This window comes from Acanthopagrus latus, chromosome 22 (assembly GCF_904848185.1).
Source record: "Acanthopagrus latus isolate v.2019 chromosome 22, fAcaLat1.1, whole genome shotgun sequence".
NCBI classification, from domain to species: Eukaryota; Metazoa; Chordata; class Actinopteri; order Spariformes; family Sparidae; genus Acanthopagrus; species Acanthopagrus latus.
In genome coordinates, this window is record NC_051060.1 from 11655809 (window position 1) to 11671301 (window position 15493).

Genomic DNA, 15493 nt, shown 5'->3' on the forward strand with positions numbered 1-15493 from the left:
TGCACACTGCCCTACAGGATCAATGCAGTTTCTTTATTCACATGGCCTTTACGTGATCATTAACTTTTTGCCTGGGACATTCAATCTTCCATGAAGTGCCTCATGAAGAACTTTGTTTTTTTTTTGTTTTTTTTAAACAGGATCCTGTTTCTAATACAACTTAGCTTTAACACTGAAAACACTGCCAGTGTTTAGACAGTCAGCTAGGGATGGTGCAATCTGCTGTGACAGTTTCAGACAACGTCATCGACTATGATTTACTTATAATGACAACCCTGCTTTTGTCTACCAACGCATTGCTTTAAAACATTCCTACATATTTTAAGTGGTAAATCTGCCACTGTTATTATGTAATTGTAAACAGCACATGCGCTCTGCACGGGGCTTAGCGAATGGCCAATTAAGAAGAGGAACAACTGGGACTGTGTTGTAAATTCAGCATCAGTGGTGCCTAAAAAGGAATTTATTTTTTTTTTGTTTTATTTATCGTATTTGGACTGAAAGAGATATATAGTCCCTCACCATTTAAGACTCCACATTCAAACTTGCCCCAAATTCATTATTCACAAGGCTTATTCCGAGCAGTGAATTGCTGTCATGCAACACACTCCATCAAAGCCGTCTTTAATTCCCCTCGGAAACACCCTGAATATTAACACCCATCTAAATCAAAAAGAACTTAAACTGAGAGCTGCATGACATTTCTGTTCCAACAGCTTCCTCAGGCTTGATTGCTGTAATTATTTGTCTCGCCATAAATATGCACTACGGTAATAAATGTCCTTCCAATAAAAATCCAGGGGAGAAATCAGACAGAACGCACCGATTCGATCTCGTGTTTTTGATTTATCATTTGTGTGGAATATTGGACATGTCAGTTTGAGTAATGGCAAAGCTAAGTGGGCAGAAATATAAATATGCCGGGGGCCTGAGGGATATACAAAGTTTGTCGATGCCGAGCTGAGCGCAGCCGCTCGGACTGCATTGCTTCGTTACTGACCTTGATGGGTGGTTTGCGGGTGATGTGGGAGACCAGGAAGTTCATGGCGATGTCCTCACAGTTTATGTACTCGTCCACCATGTCCCTGATGGCCTGGGGCATGACGTAGGAGTACAGATAGGCGTAGTACTAGGAAAACAACCACATAGGAGGACACGTGAATGAAAAATGCAAAAAATATATACATTTGGGCGAATGTTTCGGGGAATGCAAGTTCTGACCTTGTGGAAGAAAGCGGCTCCCGTCAGGACCATGGAGAGCTCACAGGAGTAGTTGGAGTTGTAGAGCCAGGACTGATGGTTGACGTCCCACGCGTGGTACCTCCCGGGGAAGCCCACGATGCGATCTCTGGCCTCGCGCCACACTCTGTGAGACACCGGCGAACACAAAAATTAACAGAAATCTTCATCTTTTCAATCAATTCGTTAAGACTGAATGTGCAGGATCAAAAAGCGTTTTGTAGTTTGTAACTTTTTCAAGAGTCTGTCTGAGCATACGACACCAATCTTCATCCATCTGTTCCAACTTGCCATCTCACATCGCCTCTTGGGAGTAATTAAGTATCCATTCTGTTGTCTTCTATTAGTATGTGACAGTTTTATTATAAAGATTTAAAGCCAGAATCTCACACTTGGCGGATATTCACACGCATACTGTTGCCCAGTCAATGCTAGACAGACTTGGACAAAGGATTCACTGATTAAAACACATAAGAAGACACATCGAACGTTGTAAACAAGCTCATGTGAGACCACTCGGATGTTTAACACTCGAGAGTGCAGGTGAGGAAACATTCCTGGGTAATTCTGGGGGAGCCAAAATAATTCATGACAAATGACCCCAATTTTTGCCTGCCTGAACAAGCTGCTGCAGCACCAACTTGTAGACAAGTCTGAGAGAGGGAGGGGTGGTGCACAGAAATAGCATAACGGCGCACTCTAATTGGTTTAACCATGGCCTTCAGCTTATCTGAGTACAGTATTAGCAAATGAATCATAAATACACGGCACTGACAGCATGTTTCCCTTTTATTTTCTCTGGCTCGGTCTCTGGTGGTTGGCTCAGTCGCACTGTCTTATTCAGTGTTTTCAGGAATGTGATGCTTCTGCATTTTCTGGACATTTTAACTCCTCTCAGGAGATGTAGCCTCTATTTTACTGCAGTTTTGTATTCAAAACTGTCTTCACAGCAATGCTCATCATAAGTACTGCAACTTGTATTTCAGACACCGTCTGATGAAAATCAGCTAAATTATCACTGGCTGAGCATTTCTGCTTTGGAACTGCAGAGTACCAATAACAGTATCAAAAAATCCTAGGTCAGGTCACAATCCTAAGGAACCAGTGCAGTCAACTTTTGGGGTGGAGTATTCCAATTCCATATCATTAGCATAATGCTGCTTGGAAACAAGGGATATCCACGGAGAAAGCAGGCGTGCCAGGTGTAGCAAATGGTGAATAACTTTTGTGCACCTACAATTCCCAAAATATGGCAGAGGATGTGCGAGGATGTTTCGCAAAGAAAGTTATGTTTTTATAGCAAATATCGTACATTTAAACAGTTGAGCACTTAACTCTATAGAGCTCTAGTTGTATGCATGTATTTTTTGATCAAAAAAACAAAAATATGAAATCAACATTCATTCAGTGTTGTAAATCGGTAAAACATGCAAACTTTCAAGATGGGTGAAAACCTTTTATAGGCACAGTAAAATGCTACATAGTAATGACAAATGCCCAACCACGCTTCCTCATTCTGTCATCACCACTGACCTGAACCCAAACATGATCTCATCATGGCGGAGATGAGCGTCATCATCGATCGACAGGATGGCCTCAGTTTCCACGGCGTCCCAGGGGAGGAAGCGGTTGTTCAGGCTGTTCTTTTCTGTGCGTACAACCTGCAAGCGCAAGGCGACATTCTGCTTAGCAACAACATTGCTGCACACAATGCAGCTCTGGTTGGTAAAGTCATCCATCTTCTACCTGACTAATATGAACCTGCACTAACTGATTTTTTTGGCCACTAGGAGGCAGCAGAAACACGCTGTAAACAAACATTTTAAAAAATAAACAATTTGAGCTTGGACTGGGCAAACTGCTGTGAAAATAGCTGCTCAGTGCTTCACTTTCTTCACCAGCTAGTTGACAGATACTGGTCTGAAGCTGGGCAGGTAGTGTACAGAGTGTTTTGGGAGTTTTTGGCTGAACACTGCTTCTTTTTAAGGCTGAAAATGAGCCTCAGGAAAGCCGTAAGAGTGAATCAAAGCAGTAAGGTTGTGTGCTGGAAAACTAAAGTAATGAGCTGAATGATGTGAAAACACTTCAGAGAAGTGAGAGGAACTGCAGAGCTGCGTGATAATTCTCTGTGGGTACATCAAACAAGCAACCCCTTTCACATATTTATTTTATCCATTTTTATTACGAAAATATTGAATTAAGCTGCTTTAAATAGTTTGTAAATGATAAATGGTTGACTCAATATGACTCTAAGAGCCAGTTATGTTGATAGACAATCAATGTATGTACCATTTAGAAATCATTGTACAAACACTTTGAATCTTAGTGCCAGTAAGCATCACAGCCTCTTCAACCAGATTCAACCCATTAGCACTCCTTTGCCACTCGTACACAGTCTCCATCACAAACAAATGGCGTGAAGAGGGATATTTTATTTTTAAGGCTTAATTCAAACGCCCAAATTTTATTATTCATGGTTGTCAGACTTCTTACATCCTCTTAGTAAAGCTTCTGGTAATTTGTGAGGACTCCTGCAGAGTTTCAAAGAGGTACTGATGCAAAGAGCTCAATGTGATGTACTTAAACTCTGCACCTACTCTGATACATTAGAAATGGTATAGTATACTGTTTTAGGCATTTTAGAGACACAGGACAAGAAGATGTGTTCCTTACTTAAGAACCTCTTCTTCTGGGGAGTACTCACCACAATTGGCAGGCCAATGTCTGGCCACAGAAGGTCATCTGAAGGAGGCTTGGGCGAGTTCCACACCACCACCACCTTGTTGAGGTAAGGAAGTCCATTCAACCTCTCCAGAGAGTTCATCAGTACCTCCTCCCTCTCATACGTCAGCATGACCACTGTGAATTGCTCTCGAGGCACGTTACCTCCTAGAGCTGCCTGGAACTCCTTTCCTGAGCCTCCTGTACCTCCACCGATAGGCCTGAAACCAGTACCTGAGCCGAGGAATTTGGCTTCAGAGGGCAACACAGGGTCCAAAGGAGTGTGAGGAAAGAGATGGAAGGGCCCTGGGGCCCGATTCCATGCTCTGTAGGTGTCTGCAGCTGTGTATGTGAAATTGCGGAGAAAGCGTGGAGAGGCATAGGGGGGCTCAGTCTCGACGGGACCCAAATCCAGGTCGCCATTGTCAGCCAGGTTGGCATCAGTTCCTGCCAGTTTGCCCGCTTTGTGAGGAATCTCGTGGGCGGGCTCCTCTTTGATGGGTGCCGCAGGTACCTGGATGCTTGTTCTGATGCTGGCCAGGAGGGTGTTAAGAACATTCTCCGAGGTAGAGAAGTAGGTCTCCCACAGAAAGCGGCCCTGCCGCCTCATAGCTAACATGTCATTGTCTGATAGGCTGCGCAGCAGGAAGTGAAGCTCTGTGACACGAGGCTTGGGGACTATAATGGCAGCTTCGCTCCATCGAATAAACTGGTGATAGGGTAGTCTGGAGTGGTCCCCCAGCACGACTGGGATGGTCCCTACTTCTAGGGCCTCAAAGAGTCTCATCCCACAACCTGCTGAGGCCACCAGCTGTCCATCCCCTGGAGCGATCACCAAGGCAAAAGTTGAAGCCTTGAGCACCTCCAGCCTATCCTCCCTCTCTCCACAAAGAGCCCACTCAGTTGGCAAACTTGGCCTCGGGTTCTTGCAGGTGAACTCTACCAGCACCTGGTCCAAGTGGCTGTCCTGCACCGCCTTTAAGGTACCGATGATGCGATCATCGTAGTCGGCTGGTGGGTCGCCTTCCATTTCCTCTTCGAAAGACTGAGGGGGTGCCTCCTGTAAGCTGCTCCTCAGTGACTCCACCCTCTCCCCCTGGAAGGTGAAGAGGTATTTCCTCTTTACAGGAACTTGAGGGGGCACTTCCAAAAAGTTTGGCTCTGAGAGGGCATGAACCAGAGGGGACACAACTAAGTCAAAGCCCTCACGGTACTGCTGCTCCAGGAAGGTGGACTGAGCAACTGCTGCCCGTCCTGTGCTCACATTATACAGGAAGTTCTGTGTCATGGACTTTCGAGAGAGATGCACCAGTACATGATTGTGTCCATCAGATCTCCAGTATGGGAGAGCTTTTAATTGCTTCTCCAGCTCTGCAGGAGATGGCATTGGGGAGGACGAGGGCTCCTGTAGCTCCCCTACCAGCACCAAATACAGACAGGCAATGCTGGGGTTATCAGTTACATAAATGTTACTCTTAACAGACGCTGCAAACGCCTGCTTCACCAGTGGGTCAAGATAGTCTGCCCATGGATATGAGCCTGTATCATAGACATACACAGGAAACCCAGATGTAAGAGGGCAGCGAGCGTAGTCGAAGCAGGAGCGTAGACGACATGAGCGCGCAGACTTGGGCGGTGGAAGTCCAGGGTCCTCCTTGTCTGGCAGCAGCCGGACCGGCAACGAGAGCTTGGGCTGGTTCTGGGCCATTAGTTCTTTATAGGAATGCTCCGTCTGGCTGATGACATTCTTTAGCTGCAGCAGATCCTGCTTGGCGCTGTCAATGCTGCGCTTGCAGGCCTCAATGCGCAGGTTGAGTCGGGCGATCTCCCCGTTGAGCTCCTGCCTCTTGGCCTCCAACTGCAGCAACTCCTCGCTGACCGACTCACGGATTCGGCACAGATCCTGCACATGTTTGGCCTCGCACAGTTCGCCACCAGGCCGCGGCCCAAAGATGCGCTTATCAGGACCCCCAGCTTCGTCTATGGTAGTGAGGTAGTAGTGGGCGATGAGTGGGAAAAAGACCAGGATGAAGAAGAGCATGAAACTGAGCCACGTGAGGCGCACGCGTCGCAACACCCATGGCTGACCACCGGCACCCACCCCGCCACCGTTACGCTGCATTGTTGACTCTCTCAGGCTGCTCCTTGCCCCACCAAGGAACCGTTGCTATGGGGATCAGCAGCAGCCATGGTGTGACCTTGTCAGCAAGGCAGTGGGGTGGATACTAAATCATCAAAGCTTGGCTGTAGCTCTGTCTTTCTGTAAAGGTCATCTGAGGCCGTCCAATTCCTCTTCAGCGTCCTGCGGATGTTGAATCGGGGTTCGGCCTCACCTGTATTCTAGTATATACTCTGATGTATTATAGCCCACACAAACTAATGCCATTTCTACTGTCGGGTCCAGCTAATCTTAAAAATCTATGTCAGAAAACAATCCCACGTGGTTAGAGGGGTTTCCCTCGATGTATGTTGCAGCGAGGGCATGGCCGCTCACATGTCAGTGTGACAGCTCCGTGGGCCAGTTACTTCTGTTTGGGATTTGCTCATTTTCTGGCCCCTTGTCAGGAACTCCTTTGGAGACAGGGCTTTTGGAATCTTCTCCTCTCAAAACAGTAACCTAGGAGAGAGAATAACAGACAAAACAATGAGTAACAATGAATCAATAAATATCTGAACCAAGATCAAAGTGACAGCTGTTTAACTGTAATAAAGAATGAGGCTATTTGAGGCAGTGCCCAAAAATATTGCACATAATGCATATTCTACATACTTCGCTTTAAAAGGAATGTAAGCTTGTTGATCAGAGAAACACACAAAGTATTGTCCTGACAGAGGAAAGCTTGACACAAACTTAAAATAAATGTATTTCCAGATACATTAATGTGATAGAATTCACTAGATGATGCATAGATGTGCAACTACACATGATAACGGTCGATATTCGTTTATTTATTTAGATATTGCTGCAACCATACTGAGGACAAAATGTAAAATTCACTATCCAATCAGTGATTATTTTTATTCAACTGATAATTAAATCAATTACTTAAAGAAAAGTGCTACTTTGGCTCTGATGCAGCCTGCAATCTGCAAAGTAACTAGTAACTAGTTGAATGCAAGTATGAAAGCAGGAAATGGATACACTTAAAGTACTGGCAGCTCAAAGTGTACATAGTTACATCTCATCAGAAGGAACATTACAGCCTTTAGTAAAGCAAACTTGCGGTCTTTTTTCTTTTTGCAGTAAGTGACTTGCTTGTTTTTCCACAGACAAAGATGTTCTCGGCTGCAGGGTCCACACAACAACATATATATTTATATACAGTCTGTCCATAGCCAGCCACTTAAGAGTTTCTATATAAAGCCAGTCTCGCAGCTCACCCTGTTTTCCACTGCATTCTGTTCATAATTGCCTCGTCCAGGAAAAAAAAAAAAAAACATGAGTGTGGTGCAGAACACCAGGGGGTATCTGTTTCTATCAATTTCCTCTCTCTCAAAGTTGCATGGTGAGAGTATGAAAGAGGGGAGAAGAGCTATCACTCGTAAACTACCGTACGCACAGTGGGCGAGCCAACACCCACAGCCCCTCCAGCAAATCTCATTAAAGGCCTCTTTCTGCATCCCGACCTCATCACCGACTCAAATTACTGAGCATCCCTGATAACGGTCCATCTAAGACAGTGATGGGGAATTCTCCTCACTAGCTCAGGAGATAAAAAGGCTCAGGCTTTTTCACAAAGGAAACCATCTACACCTTCTGATGCAGACTACTCAGCTTCAGCCAGGTGTTCCAAGATATTCCTGAAGCTACTGGAGGTGAGTTTTCAGGATATAATACCTGTTTTACACACTTTCCTCTTTAGCTCATTTTCACCTTCAGAATGTAGGAAAAATTCAAGAGTTCAGGAGCTGCATTTTCAGTGTGCGGATGTTTTAATAAGAATGCCTAAAAGCAACAGCAGAAATGGAAGTAGCTCCCCCTAAAACGGGCAGCTCCGACAGACTTCATGAGCATGGTCTTAATTTAAGCACAGATTGTTTCTTTCCACGAGCAGCAGACAGTCTGCTCTCTGAGCTCAAGCTGAATCACACAACAGCACAAGCCCCAAGGATGTCAACTGATAGGCCAATTGCCAAACAGTCTTTATCAAACGCATTACTAACCCTGCGACGCAGCAGGCTAGCCTTGATTGAACAGTTCAGAGCGACGCAGTCACAGACACCAGAGGCGAACAGAAAGGCAGGTGGTGTTTACCTTGCCGACATAACAGCTCCTCTCGATAAGGACATTATTCCCTGGGCTACTGATGAAGTCAACCCTCTGTGCTCGTAATGCTTTCATTACTGCAGGGGTTAGATCACAACACACACAGATAGCATCTTAAAAACAAACATAGGAAAAAAGCCATCTTTCATTCTGTCCGAGTCAAGTAATCACATCTCCCCGCCGCCTCCATGTGACTGGCATTTCTGATGTTTGGAGATTACTGTTCCAGCCACGACTCTCCTGAGAAACAGCATCTTGCAATACAGCTGGCACGTGTGTGTGCGCCTGTCAAGGAGAGGAATGAGGAAAGATAGTGGCCAATTATGTGACTGGCACATGTTTCATCTTCCCTAAAATCACTTCCTGCTGCTCAATACTTTCTACCAGGCCATGTGATGACTATACACTTGTCTTTATGAATTGTAACATACTTTATACCCACTTGTGTTTCATTATTCCTCTCAACTAACCATTCCTTTCATTATCAATTATTTTGGACTTTTTATTCCTGATTATTTTCTTGATTAACAGTTTAATCATTTTGTAAGAAAATAATGCGAACTTCACATTATGGTTTGTTCTGTCTGCCCAATAATCCAAAAGACAACAGTACTTGTTTACAATGAAAAAATAACTGGAAAGGGTATAATATCATCACATTTAAGAAGCTGAAATCAGAGTGAAACAAACAGTTGAATACCAAAAATAGTTAGCGACTTTTTTTTTTTTAGGAAAGATTTCTGTCATAAGGCTGAGCGATATGACCTGAACATACTCTCGCTATATTTTTAGGATATATTAAATGATAAAATCTCTTAACGTCCCATTACCTGTGACCTTGACCATTGACCTACAACACCCAAATGTAAACATTTCAAACTCGAGTCAAAGTGGACATTTGTGTCAGCAAGGCATTCTCAAGATTTGCATCCACAAGAACGGGACGGACGGGCGCAAAACCTGAACACAGAATGCCGTAACAACAGTATCGGTATAATGCGTATCGGTACAAATTGATGCCATGTACGCTGGTACCAATATATCTGTGACAAGCCAGTATTGGTACCAGTTTCTTCAGAGCGTTCAAGAGATCCATGCACTGCCTCCTTAGAAACATCTAGTTTCTCCTTAATTTAATGCCTAAAAGCCCCTTTTTGTTTAGAATAACAATTTGACTTCCAACACTTTCACTTTAAATCAGAGTTTTCAAACTTTTTGATTTTTTCCACATTTATGTGAAAATATAATAGCTTTTCAATGTGGTCTAGACTTTTGGAATCCACTGTATAAAGTCCCCTATCCTGTTAATGATCCATTTCTATTTACATTTTGCCCAGCCTTGATCTGTCATTTCTTTTGCGATTAGTCAATCAATCTTTTATTCCTAATGTGACAAATCTTTGAAAGTCCAAACTAAGAGATATTCAGAAATAAAGCAACACATTTTCACACTGAAAAATTGAGAGAAACACTACCAAAGGACTCATGTTCATGTAGCAATAAAAAGCACCAGTACTAATGAGGTACAGGCATAAATGTACGTAGAATTATTAGCTAGAAAAAAAAGGTGCAGCTGCAGTCCAGCGAGGATACACAGCAATCCAGGCTAAGATTAGATAAGAGGCTCCAGTCCTACAAAGTAACTACAGGCCAGTGGATTTCGGAGCAGTAAGGAGGGAACATGTATCGTAAAAAGCCCCAGGACATGTGACCCTTTGGACGCTGACCCTCATCCCGCTGCTCAGTGATGTGCCCGAGGTGCAGAGTGACCGAGAGGCAACTATCACAGCAGACTGATTAATTGCTGCATGACTGCCAGTGTCACAGGGGTAATGGCAGACAGATGCTGGCAAACGCTGCTGCTAAGTCTAATCTGCAGCCAAAAAACATGCTGGTTTAAAGCTCTGCCCCGTGGCTGCTTCTGGGGGGAAACAGAGCAACACACACACACACACACAAACTAAATCATAATCTTTTCAGTTGTAGCTTTCTAATCTACAGGATGTCTTCTCTCCACTGCAGTCGGATTAATCCGCCTGCTGCCTGCATATAGAAACACAGGAAAGCATTGATCGCTCTGGACTTAGCTCGTGAGGATCAATGATAATGCCATCATTACCAACCGCCGAGTTGCAAGGCAGTTTGGCGTTACGCATCTGCCGTTGTTTTGGTTTTTTTTCTTCTTTCCCATTTTTTTCCACTTGTAGGCTTTAGGCGTACAAGGCAGCACAGGTGTAAGAGTGAGCTGTAAAAGAAAAAAAAAAAAATACTTGTGCTCAGTGAGAGATACTGACATGCCCGTCCTTGCCTTCACCTTATATAACAAAGTGTGAAGATACACTGTTACGTGGAGGACACACAGCAGCGGTGTCCAAATAACAGATCACAATCATGTCCATTTGCTTTTCCCATTTCTTCACAGATGAAGACTAATCTCTATATTATAGTTTAATTATTTCATTACTAACACTGGAAATCAACACAAGTTTTCCATAAACGCGAGCCCTTACAAACACTTTCAAATCAAGTGGTCGGCAGTTTCTCAGGGGAGACGGGAAGCCGAAAACACAGCCGCCTCTCTGATGACCCAGATAAAAAAAAAAACCTTTTGCTCCACACGGTGAGCACTGAGCCAGCAATGACTTAGTCAGCAAATTACTGCTCCGGCCTATGAATAGCGCAGGCTGCATTAGTCTGGCATTCTGTTAATTTGATTTAGACGTATAAAAACTGGCAGGATGCATTTAACACACGCTTTCACATCAATCAAGCTCGAGTCCTTCGCTCATGCCAAGTCAAGGGAGTGTGAAAGAATGTGATGTTCGTAGGCACTCCGAGATGCATCATGTTGCGATTCATGCGAAGCAGGTCTGGGCAAAAAATCCTCATCTGAAGTCAAAGGAATAACAGCAGCAGGTGCCGAGCACAGAGCCGGAGAGAACGAGGAAGTGGGACGCCGCTTCCAAGTTCCCAGACGTTTGAGGGGGAGCACTTGTATAAATGTTTGAACAGTCTCTCTGCACACTGGCCGAGACACAAATTCCTGTCTATGAAGGAACAGGAAGCACGGACGGAATCGTCATCCAAATCTAACAGGTTTTCACTTGACCACAATCAGCTCACTTCTCAACGGGGGGAGACGGTGAAAGGCAGCAGGAGCCAACTGTGAATGAGTGAAAGCTGAAGTTTCTGTCCTGCAACAAGAGTTGAGCGCGAGGGCGTTTTTGTCTGCCTGCCTGGGAGGCATCTGACTGTGCTTTTTGACAGATACTGAGACGTACTGAGGGATTTCAGGGCCGACCGCGAGATCACACAGCTTGTATTTTTAATAAGGCCCCAGGCAGCAGGGCTGAAAGAGGTAGCTACTGCAATGTCTGAAATATTAAGGAGATGGATCTTTGATTTTTCTTTTAATGTCAAGGAAAAAATAGCTAACTTCTAATGATAAGACTGACAGAGATTTCCCAAACCACTTCAAACACACTTCCCCACTGTGTCGCCAGTAACTCACAGCTAAATCAATCTGAAAATAAATAATAAACAAAGACAAACAATAACAGAGCAATCTGCTATTTGGGGTCTTGCTGGGCTGCTGGGCTGGAGGCTATACTCCGGCACAGCGTGCTTTTTGTTTAATCTTCACATCCTCGTGCTCGTGCTTTCACAATCACGATCCCAAGATGTTAATGTTCAGCAGGTATCATGGTTTATATTCAGGTTCAACATCTTAGTTGTGCCTGTTAGCATGCTTATATTTGCTACACTCAAACTGCTGCCGAGGCTGAATGTCATCAGTTTTGCAGATAGTCAGACACATTTTAACTTACAGTACATCCAAATGACAACAGTCTGAAATTAAACTGTCCAAGGACAAAGCAAGGACTATTTCTGCAGAGTTGCACATATTAATACCTGAGTGTTTATCTACAGTCAGCCCCTTAGCACTTCCACCGCAGCAGCATGGAGGTTATACTGTACTGCTGGGAACACTTATCGTAAACACAGTGGAATCAATAAGAAAAATAACTTGCATTTTATTCTTTCCCCATAAATAAATGTTATGCGCACGTATTACATTACAATAGATGCTGAGTACACTGAGAGTGTTTAGCTTTTCACCTTTTTTAAAGATTTTCTTGGCTGGTCAGGGGTGTGACTCAGCATTTGAATTCTTATGAACTGTCTTTCCAATAACCTTCCAACTGTCTTTTGATGACTGAGCTGAAACAATTCAGTCAAGTCATTTTCTCCCAAGACTGCCTCCTTTCTCTAGCTGCTCTGTTGTGTGGATGTGTCACTTGTCTCTGTTTAATATAGGTTTTACCGAAAATCAAGAGATTCAAATATTTCTCCTTAAAGACCACTGGGCTCACTTTTCTAGACACAAATGATTAACCAAAAAAATTGTCGGTAGATAAATTGACAACAAAAAAGCTAGTTGCAGTCTGAAGCTGTTCTTTAAAGAAAAGAGGAGAACTTCAGTGCGTGATGGTGTTGTAAATACCAATAAACACAATTCCAGGTTACTGCAGCAGTGAGCACAGGCCTCTGGAGGTGATGCTGCTGCACTTCAGAAAACCATTACGCCTGCTGGGACTCCAGGTTACCCTGATGCATTTCCCCCTTTAAGGGGCTCTAGCTCATTGTGCTTGCAGACAACCCTTCCCTTAATTAATTGTGATTTCATGGAGAGGATCGAGGTAGGGCATTCCCTGTGGAGGCCATGGAAATAAGAAAAGATGGAGGCAGCTGCAGGGGGAGAGCACTCTGTGTGAGGGGAGCAGCTGTTGCAGCCATGGATCACAGCTCATCTGCAGACGGCTGACTGAACCATCTCAAGGACCCTTTTTCACTAGTAAATTACAGAGGTGACAGTGGAGTAGTAGTCAAGAAGGTAATGAAAAGGAGGGAAGACAGATCTAAGACGCCTAATTCTTCTTGTCATTAGGCAGAACAACTGATGTGATTTGATTTAGTGCTGACACACTTGGTTGATCGTCCACAATTCGCTAATTTAGACGATCAAATGCATGATTTTCCTTCTCTCTCGTACAAATCATTCAATGTGTCATATTATATTTAATTACAGGTGTGGATTTTTTGGAGGTTAATTTCCTGGTAAACAGAACATCTATATATACACACACATTAAGGTTCAGGTGAAATGATGGAGCCAGATGTGGCTGTGAAAATCTCACGTGTGGCTACAGCTTATACAGAATGCACTTGCATGCACGTGCATGTGCAATTGTTTGACCATGAGAAAGATCGCAGTGTGGTCGACATGCAATGTTAGCTGAGGCTTTTTAGCTTATGCCTCTCCCTTAATGAGAAAGCATGCCTTTACTTAGGGGAATTCATTCCCTTCCTTACATCAAATACAAGGATTCTTCTTTTCCCTTTGTTATACCTATTTTTAACTACATCGTCATTGGGTTATCGCACTGGACAAAAGGGTGAAGATGTCATGAGCAGTTTTAGGACATGTTACTGACCTTTTTCACCTCTTCTGTGCATTTTATAGCTTATAGTTTTCGCATGAGCTTCGCTGGCTTCAGAGTGCTGGATAAGGCCTCATTCTGGTTATGGACACAGTGACAAGTAAAGACCTTATCGAGGTGTCATCAAACTGATCATATATTGATTAATTAGTAAGTAAAAATGTTAAATTATGATAAAATGCAAGTTTAACTCAAAAATGAAACTGTTTTTACACATAGGTATACACAACTGGGTTTCCCCTCTCACATGCAAACATCAGAGCCCTGAGAAAAATCCAAACCAGATGAGAGTGTATGGGCATGTACCCTTTAATGAAAAGGAAATCGTACACAGATGAATCAAAAATTCAAGTGTTCTTAGTTGGGGCCATGGTTTGTGATTCAAAAGATGTGATTTAAATGTTGGGACCATGGATAAAGTCCCCTTTTTTAGCCTTGATAGCTGCTAATCAATAAGCAACACTGACAACAATGGATAATTAGCATAAATGCTACAAACAGTATAGAATAATTGGTGATTGTTGGCCAATTTAAACAGCTGCTTGCTTCAAATCATCATTTATTGTTCTCGAATAAAATGAAATACTCTGTCATGCAGGCTTTATTAAATCGAACACTATCAAACTTTCAGCATCACAACCTGTGTTAGCAGAGAGCAGAGATGCTCGTGCTGCTTTCTGCTCTCCCTTTTATTACCTCATAACGCTGAAGAGATGACAATGAGGCCGTTACGATCATCAGGAGTATCGTGATGACCCAGCACAGGAGCAATTAAGATCGCCCTCCGTGTGGACCACCTCCTACTCAGTGCAAAATGTATGAGTGGGCTGACATTTATCTCCCAGTGTGTGCACTGAAAAGTCAGAGAGACAAAGACAGAACGGAGACAGATGGAAAACCTGTCACTGCCCTGTTATTTAAAGACTCACACAACTTGTCTGCCGATGCATATTCATAATGTTGCTGAGCACTACTTTGCAAGGGCGGAGACGGAGATAGATGCAGCTGAAACATAAAGAGACACCGAGAGATAACCAGAGACAGTGAGGGAGACAAGGAATGAGTTCATAATGACAGATGGGCCTGGGCGCCTTCCAACCTCCCAAGCTTCCGCAATATGACAAAGATTGCACAGGAGAGCACTTCTAGAACAAAAATAAAAAGGTGCCCATGTCCTTGCGGTGTTGCACATGTTCGTCTTTTACAAGCCAAGGTAAAACAAACTGTATATGTATGCCAAGAAAGATCGTCCAGAGCGTCCAAAAATATTGGGTAGCAGTTAATTTTACAGATCTGCAAAATTTCATGGTAAGTAGCTACCACTTATCAAGTAACACATTTAAAAGTGTCCTTAAAATAACCCCCCAGTTACCACAATAATAAACTCAAACCTTTCAAAGACTATTTTCAAATAGCAGTTAATAAATACCTATTTCGTTCAGCTTCCCTTCAGCAGGACACTAAATTGAAGAGAGTTTAATTTGCAGCTAGTTTCTGCCCAAATTCTGCAGGTCAGTAAACTGAAGTCATAAATTGCTTATCACCGACAAATACAACTTCATAATCAAGAATCAAGTTAGTTGGTTGGACAGAGACCAGTTGGAAATTAAAATGGCCTTTTCAGCAGAAGTTAAGCAGAAACCAGCATTCATTATTTTTTCCATTTTCCTTATTGAGATAATCGTGACTCGACACCATCATGAATATCCTCACGTTAATGACTTAAACCAGCAGGCTGGCGTTCAGGCTTGTATTGGTTCCCTGT

The 15493-nt window shown here is 43.5% G+C and overlaps 1 protein-coding gene across 3 annotated transcripts in view; it reads right to left on the bottom strand.

Moving 5' to 3' along the window:
• Positions 1 to 15493, bottom strand: part of extl3 (exostosin-like glycosyltransferase 3) — a 35319-nt gene that overhangs the window by 4174 nt on the left and 15652 nt on the right. Inside the window, exons 1-5 of one of the 3 annotated variants that reach the window (XM_037087457.1) lie at positions 14425 to 14581; positions 3944 to 6577; positions 2773 to 2900; positions 1222 to 1366; positions 1001 to 1129 (exon numbers count right to left, since the gene is read on the bottom strand). In XM_037087457.1, coding sequence (XP_036943352.1) covers positions 1001 to 1129; positions 1222 to 1366; positions 2773 to 2900; positions 3944 to 6082 — 2541 coding nt within the window. In that variant the 5' untranslated portion in view covers positions 6083 to 6577; positions 14425 to 14581. Of the gene's footprint in view, positions 1 to 1000; positions 1130 to 1221; positions 1367 to 2772; positions 2901 to 3943; positions 6578 to 8215; positions 8341 to 14424; positions 14582 to 15493 lie in introns of those variants that run through there. The other 2 variants (XM_037087458.1, XM_037087456.1) reach the window with 2 other exon arrangements.